Source organism: Neomonachus schauinslandi, chromosome 14, assembly GCF_002201575.2.
Source record: "Neomonachus schauinslandi chromosome 14, ASM220157v2, whole genome shotgun sequence".
Taxonomy (NCBI): Eukaryota; Metazoa; Chordata; class Mammalia; order Carnivora; family Phocidae; genus Neomonachus; species Neomonachus schauinslandi.
Genome location: NC_058416.1, coordinates 240,864 through 249,256, shown reverse-complemented (window position 1 = coordinate 249,256; position 8,393 = coordinate 240,864). Strand labels below are relative to the sequence as shown.

Genomic DNA, 8,393 nt, shown 5'->3' with positions numbered 1-8,393 from the left:
GCCTTCGGCTCAGGTCATGATCTCAGGGTCCTGGGATCGAGCCCCGCATCGGGCTCCCTGCTCCGCGGGAAGCCTGCTTCTCCCTCTCTCCCTCCCCCTGCTTGTGTTCCTGCTCTCACTATGTCTCTCTCTGTCAAATAAATAAATAAAATCTTTAAAAAAAAATTGTGGTAAAATACATATAATGTCAAATGTTGCCATTTTAACCATCTTTAAGTGTTCCGGTCATTAGCAGTAAGACAGTCACGCTGCTGTGCAGCCATCACCACCATCCGTCCTCAGAACTTTGTCATCTTCCCAAACTGAAACTCCACTCCCAGTAAACATCAGCCCCCATTTCTCCCTCTCCTCAGCCCCCGGCACCTGCCACCCTGCTTTCTGTCATTATGAATGTGAGTACTCTGTGTGCTTCATATGAGGGGAATCCTTCAGTGTCAATCCCTGTGAAGATGGCTCCTTTCACGGAGCATAACGCCCTCCAGGTTCACCCACGTTGCAGTCTATGTCAGAATTTCCTTCCTTTTCAGGGCTGCATAACATTCCTGCGTGTGTATCACATTTTATTTATCCACTCATCCGTCCGTGGACACGTGGGCTGCTTCCGTGTTCCGGCTGTTGTGAATAATACTGCCATGAACATGGGTGTACAAATACCTTTTCAAGTCCCTGTTTTCACTTTCTGGGGTGTATCCCGGAGGTGGAATTGCCGATTAATATGGTGATTCTATTTTTAATTTTTTGAGGACCTGCTGTACCACCCTCCACGTGCTGCACCATTGTAAGTTCTCACCAGCAACACACGAGAGTTCCAATTTCTCCACATCCTCACCGACACGTTTCTGGGGTTTTGATAATAGCCATCATAACGAATGTGAAATGTGCCTCCCTGTGGTTCGGATTCGCATTTCCCTCTGACCAGTGATGTAGGGCATCTTTTCGTGCGCACGTGTTCTGGGGAGAGGTGTCTGCTCAAGTCCTTTGCCCATTTTTATCAGGTTGTTTGTTGTTCAGTTTTAGGAATTCTCTAAATATTCTGGTATCAATTCCTCATCTGATACATGACTTGCAAATATTTTCTCCCATTCTGTGGGTGGCCTTTTCATCCTATTGATGTGTCCTTTGATGGATTTCCTCAGTGGGACGCCCTGCTCCCGGCCCTGTGCTGCGATCTCAAACAACTCCGTGAAGTTGACATGGGTCACAATATTTGCCTTGCATGGGTTATTGTGGAGATGAACGAAAGTGGAAATAATAAATATTAGCCCCTCTTCCAGAAAGCGTTTGGGTATTCCCCTTTCTATGACGCTTCTCCTATCCTAGGTCAGCGGACACAGCTTTGTCTCCCAGTTGCGTCCTACTGGGAATTTGTAGTATTTGCGACCCCCCCCCCCCCACAAGACTAAGCCTTCCTTTTCCTCTCCCCACAAGTCCCAGCGTCGTGGTGCCTGCTCTGACCCTGGCCCAACACTACCACACATCACGGGTGAACAGAGGTATTACATGATGTGCTTGTCGAAATGCAGATTCCTGGGCTCAGGAAGGGCACCAACCGCTTGGATGCTACGGCTTGAGAACCACACGGGATGCCGTTTAACCACCCAGACCCCGAACAGCCCACCTCCAGTGACTTCCGCCTCAGTTCCAGGCCACCCACCCCCCACCAGCTCCACTTCTAGAATCTTCCTATCCACCCTATGGATTCTCTCTCCTGGTGACTGCATGAACCCTCACCTCACACCATTTCTCACCATCCCCAACTCAGTGAGGAGACTGGTTCCGAGGCCCTTCCTTCTTAGGCCTCAGACTCTGATGGGAGTTTCTCAGGCTCTACCTCCTGAAGGGGGCTCCTGGGCCACCTCTATCAGATCCACCTGGAGAGAACCCTGTGATCCGCCCCCGGGCCTCCAGCCACTCTCTGGGCAGGGGGCCCCTGTCTTTGTTTCCCCAGGGGCCTGCCGGGCACACGGATACTAACTGCCTTGGTCAGGCGGTCCTGGAAGCTTGAACTGAATGATCAGCTAAGGCCCGGCTGGGCAGACTCACAGACAGGCTCCTTGGGGAAGAGAAGCACATGCAGGTGAGAGACAAGAGCCTCTGCTCTTCTGCATTTCCAGTTCCAGGCTCCCGTGAGCCAGGCCAAGCTCCCTGCCTGCTGAATACCGTCTGTAGTTAAAAACAAGGGAGGCGTAGTCACTGTGGGGTATGAGGGTGCACAGGAACACGGACCTTAGCTAGGACCGGCTATTAGCATCAAGTGCTCCACCAGAACACGCTCCCAGGAAGTTCACAAGGTCTGCCTTGCCCCAGCCTAAGTCAGCCGGCACAGGGTGTCAGAAATGCCCAGCGCCTTGCAGCCGGCCCTGTGTGGAGGGGTGTCCAGGAGGCTGTTTGCCTGCAGGAGGGCACCCGCCCTTGCAGAGGAGGAGCGTCTTCAAGAATGCCAGGCTGGCCCCTCCAGCCTAGCAGGTTTTCGTTGGGTCCTCAGGGGCTGAGAGAGAACACAGATCACCCCGCATGAGGCCTCCTCCTTCTGCAGGTGGCTCCTCACCTCCGCCTCCTTCAGAGAGAAACCAGAAGCCCAGGGCTTAGCCCATGACCCTCCCCCCCAACCCTCTCTTCCCCGGAGTAGCCCAGACAGAATGCCCCCCTCCCATCTCCCGCACACTGGTGCTCACACTGCACATCTTTCCTTCTCAGCCCCTCTCAGAGGGAAGATGCTTAAAAAGACATGAAAAGTGGCAAGATGGCCGTGCTTTTATTTTTTTATTTTTATTTTTTAAAGATTTTATTTATTTATTTGAGAGAGAGAATGAGACAGAAAGAGCATGAGAGGGTCAGAGGGAGAAGCAGACTCCCCGCCGAGCAGGGAGCCCGATGTGGGACTCGATCCCGGGACTCCAGGATCATGACCCGAGCCGAAGGCAGTCGCTTAACCAACTGAGCCACCCAGGCACCCCTGAATGGCCATGCTTTTAAAAAGCTATTACTTTAACAGCTTTATTGAGATATAATTCACATACCATAAAATCCACCCATTTAACGTATACAATTCAATGAGTTGTAGTTGCTTCCAAGGGTTGTGCACCCACCACCATAATCTAATTTTAGACTTTTGCACCCCCCCAAGAAACCCCTTAACTACTGAGCAGTGTCTCCCATGCCCCTGCTCTCCAGCCCTCAGCAACCACCAGTCTGCCTTCTCTCTTGGATTCACCAATTGTGGACATTTCTTAGAACTGGAATCCTACAATGCGTGGCCTTTCGTGACTGGGTCCCGCCACTCAGCATGAAGTTCCCAAGCTTCATCCACGTTGTAGCGCCTCAGTGCTTTCCTCCTTCTCAGAGCTGAGCAATATTCCACCGCATGGATGGACCACATTTTGCTTGTCCATTCGTCATCTTTTGGTGGACATTTGGGCTGTTTCCACCTTTTTTTTAAAAGATTTTATTTTATTTTTTTTAAATAACTTGTTTTTTTTTAAGGTTTTATGTATTTGACAAGGAGAGAGAGACAACGAGAAAAGGGAACACAAGCAGGGGGACAGGGAGCGGGAGAAATAGGCTTCCTGCTGAGCAGGGAGCCCGATGCGGGACTGGATCCCAGGACTCTGGGATCATGACCCGAGCCAAAGGCAGATGCTCAATGCACTGAACGCGGGGCTTGAACTCACAACCCCAAGATCAAGAGTCCCATGCTCCCCCGACTGAGCCAGCCAGGAGCCCCGGTTTCCACTTTTTAACTACTGTTGATATCGCTGCTGTGAACGTTTGCGTTACATACTTGTTGCCCTTCCTCTTGTGTATATATCTGGAGGTAGAATTCAGGTTATATGGTAATTTTATGTTTAAACAGCCAGTCTCCACACTGGCTGCATCCCACCCGCAACCTGTAAGAACTCGAACTTTGCCACATCCTCGCCAACACCTGTCCTTGTCTGTGTTTTGATTCTAGCCTTCATAGTGGGCGTAAAGTGGGATCTCACTGCAGCTTGATGTGCATTCTCCTGATGATTAACGATGATGGGTATCTTTGCACGCGTGGCCGTGTTTCACACGCACATTCAACAACCCAGGTATCCACCTGTTGTTGCCTGGCCGGGCCCGTGGGACACGGGGGTGACCCAGACAGTACCTGCTAAAGACAGGGTCCTGGGGGGTCACCCATGAAGTGACCCACGAGCCACAATCCAGACAGGCCTGAAGGGCACTGGAAGGAGGGACTGGGTCGCGAGATCTTCCTTCCAGACCGTCCGTAAAATGGAAATAGGGATGCCAGCACCGCTGTGTGCCAGGACTTGATCATGTTCTTAGTTTTAAGGTTGACCATGGAAATGGCAGAGATGTAAAGAGATGGCCATCCGCTGGAGGGAGATTATGGGCCCAGGCCGGGGTGCACACTTGGGCTGTCTGTGTGGGCTACAGGTGGGGTACACGAGGCTGTGTCCACCATCTCCTTAGAGAGGTGACAACACACATGAAAACCCAGGGAACGCAAAGACAGAAGGGGGGATGGTGGGTGCCAGGGGCCGGGGAGGGGGAGTTCACCAGTAAGGGGTGCAGAGTTTCAGTTTGGGAAGGTGAAGGGATTCTGCGGGTGAGCTGTGGGGACCCCGCACAACAATTTGACATGGATGTGCTCACTGCCGCTGCACCATATACCTAGTCAGACCTGGTTAAGATGGTAAATTTTATTGTGTATATTTTACCATAAGAAGAAGAAGATGAGCTCACTCTGCCTACCTCTTTCATCTCTGATGCAATGAAAACAAAGCAAACCAGTCTTGTGCAGGGTGAGCTGCCCAACAGGACCAGCTACCTTGTCCCTGCACAGGGTCGCCTCTCCCTTCCCCGGAAAGGACCATCACGCCTGGAGGAGCCACCCTCACGGAGCCCTCACCTCCCCGGGCCTCCTCCCCCGACCTGCCTGAGGGTTTTGTTTGCCTGTCCCCGGCACCGGCAGCCGCGCCCTGCCCCGGAATTCACTTCTGGGGACCTAAGCTGCTGCGCTCTTTCCCACATCGAGGCTCCTCCAATATTCCCCTCTGCAGCCTGAGCATCTCGGCGACCGGCCGCCGAAGCAGCCCTGCCGCCGCTGCCGGGACCTGTCCGGGTGCAGTGCAGCTGACGCCCGGGAGCCACCGGGCGCACCCGGAACCACCCGGCCCCCTGGGACCACCCGGCCGACGGGACCCACCGGGCCCACCGGACCCACCAGGACCCACCGGGCCCACCGGGAACCACCAGGCCCACCGGGAACCACCTGGGCCCACAGGACCCACCGGGCCCACCGGGAACCACCGGGCCCACCGGGAACCACCCGGCCGACGGGACCCACCGGGCCCACCGGGAACCACCTGGGCCCACAGGACCCACCGGGCGCACCCGGAACCACCCGGCGCACTGGGACCCATTCGACATGGACGCGCGGGGACCCAAAGCCCCCGGCGGGGACGCGCTGCGCGACGCGGTCAGTGGGGTCCCCTCCCTCCCCTCCTCCGCGTCCCTCCGCACCCGCGCCGCCTCGGGGACCGGGGGCGGGTCGGCGGTGGGCGTGGCTAGGGATGGGTGGGCGTGGCTGGGGACTCGGGCAGCCCCCCGCCCCCCGCCCCCCGCAGGCCCTTCGCGCCCCGCCCCTTCCCGCTCCCTATCGGCGCAAGAGCTCGCGCCTCAGACGCCCACGCTGCGAGTCAGGGAGCCACAGCGAAAGGCTGGTTGGTTTGTCTTCCTGAAAAGAATTTGTTAGATGTTGTGCATACCGGAGTCGACGTATTCCCGACAACCGTAAAACAACAGAAGAAAACCCTCTGAGGGAACCGCTAGTGATGCACGGCGCCGCAGCCTCTTCGTCTGTAAGAGCGGTTCTGGATTGGTCCCCGCCCCTGCTTTCTCAGCTCTCCAGCGGAGATAATACGCGGTGTGAGCTGGGGCGTGGTACGAGGAAGGAGCGCAGGGATGCGGTCTGGGATCGGTAACAGTGCCGGTATTTCTCTAAGGGCTGTTCTCAGCATCTGCAGTCCCCACCCCCGCTGCTAAGTAGCCCACGGTGGCGGGTGGAGGGCAGGCACAATGCCCGCGGGCAGGTGCTCTGGATGCTGGGTCCGCGCTCCTCGGGAATTCTCGGAGGGACCCAAAGTGTTAAGGCGTTCTCCGGCGTTACCCTCTGGACACTTGGTAGTTTTAGTGCTGACATTTAGGTGTATGATCATTTTGAGTTAATTTTGTGTACGGTGTGAGGTAGGGGTCGGGCCTGTGTTTGGCTATCTTATTGTTCCAGCACTGTTTTGCAGAGATTTTCCTTAGCCTTTGAATTGAAAAGCCTTGGCACCTTGTCAAAAATCTAACTAAGTAAGTAAGGATGATTCTATTCCATGATGCTAAAATGCCCTACATCAAGAGTAAATATCAAAAACAAACAAACCCAGGAAGGCGGTAGATCTAATTTAATTAAATTTGAGACATCAAGAGACCCCCAAAAGTAAATATTACATTCAGTTGTCCTGTGCTTTATTTTTTCAGGCAGAAAATCTATTTCAGGAACTTCAAGAACATTTTCAAGCTCTGACTGCAACATTAAACCTCAGAAATATCCTTTTCTAACCTATAACAAATACTGTGGTGCTTTTGAACTCTGAAATTATCCTGGAATACCTTTTTGTCTGCTACTAGTGGATAATTGTTGACCTAGGATTTCCTGGTGTTTACATTTGTGCCCTTCCATGGTACCCTGATGTAGTCATTACCATTCACAGGTACTTACTTCCCCAGTGGCCAGCAATAGAGGGCATTTTGTATGACAATGATAAAATACAAGGACACAATGCACAATACTACCCTGTGGGGCATTTCCACCAAGCCCTAAATAAATGTGGGTAGTCTGCTGAATAACATTTATACTCTACCAAGCAATCCAAAACTTGCAAACATAATACAGAATGTCTTCAACATAGGGTACTATAAATGGCTCTCCCGACCTTTGTTTTGTTTTGCAACTTTAGCCTCTCACCATTTTGTTAAGACATGATTTCAAACAGAATTAGAGTAGAAAGTCTGTTTCCACTTCAAGCAAAGCCAGATAATGGTAACATCTGCCCTAAGACTTGGCGAGCTAGAGCTTACTTTACACAATTAAATTCATTCCATAGAAAATATATGCAAAGTATTTGCATATGGAACCATTTACTTCAAATTTTGATTCTGTAGATGGGTTCCCATAGGGAAAAAAAAAATATTCTTAAACATGATAAAATTAAACTGTAGGAAAGTTGGTTTTAAACAGAATTAAGTTCCATTATATATACATACTCATTATAGAGTTTGGTTAAAACATAAACATACCAGACCATCTCATGTCCCTGTGTGTGTATGTACACAAGGGGAGCCAAGTTTTCAGGACCGAGCTCACAGCTCAGAGGTTAAAGACACACTGCAAAAACCTCAGGGAAATAGTTAATTTGCACTGACCCGAAGGTGTTAGTACATGCAGTGTTTGACCCCCTCATTTTAAAAGTTGCACTGCTGGGGCATTTTTATCAGTCGCCTTGATGAGTAGGTGCAGTTTGAAGTAGGGTCTTTCAGGGCCTTCAGGGCCTTCTGGCTGGTGCTCTGGACCCCATGTACAGTTCTCCTTAACGTTGTACTGGAAGAAATGGGAAATCGCATTGAGGATTTACAGAAGAATGTAAATGACCTAATGGTGCAAGCTGGGATTGAAAATTCTAATAAAGAACAAACGGTAAGGTCATCATTAGGAAATTAAATGTATTTGCCTTTTGCATATCTTTTGATTGCTTTCATCTTGAAAAATACAATCCCATATTTGTTCACTGTGGGGATTACTGCCTTTGTACTACATGGAAAACCTTCAGGAATAATAAAAGACATTTACAATGCTCTTTTCTAAGTAGACTAACTGGGACACTCCTATGAAGATGCTTACCCATATTTTATTTCCATAATATTCTGATTATATAAGCATATTTTGAGTGAATACTTAGGTGCCTTTGTTTTCCCATTTTCTTTTACAATTGTTATCCTAAGTCAGCGGGCAAATGATCCATACTTAACCTGCTAAATCAGGGCCGGTTCACCTCTCAGCAACTTCTAAATATCTACATCTGGTATTCTGATGAAAAAGGTAATGGGAAGCCATGCCCTGATGCTTAGGAGCTGCAAAGTACTGCAGGGGGCACTCTGTCTCTAGGGTGCATTCGGGGTGCTTCCGGTCCCACCTGCCCTGAGGCCTCAGCCTCCCCAGCCTCCCAGCCAAGCCCTCCTCCCGCAGGGCTGATTTGGTGATAAGAGGGGAGCCTGAGGGCAGACACTGCCCACTGCAGGCTGGGGTTGGCAGCCCAGGAACCTGGGCCCTTCCCTTCATCACCCAGATCCAGCTGCTG

The 8,393-nt window shown here is 51.4% G+C and overlaps 1 protein-coding gene across 1 annotated transcript; it reads left to right on the top strand.

Moving 5' to 3' along the window:
- The first annotated feature begins 5,284 nt into the window (after window positions 1-5,284).
- On the top strand, window positions 5,285-7,756 carry HSBP1L1 (heat shock factor binding protein 1 like 1). Its single transcript, XM_021686431.2, has 3 exons — window positions 5,285-5,467; window positions 6,517-6,583; window positions 7,638-7,756. The coding sequence occupies exons 1-3, from the start codon at window positions 5,417-5,419 to the stop codon at window positions 7,754-7,756; spliced, it is 237 nt and encodes a 78-aa protein (XP_021542106.2). The 5' UTR covers window positions 5,285-5,416.
- The last annotated feature ends 637 nt before the right edge of the window (window positions 7,757-8,393 follow it).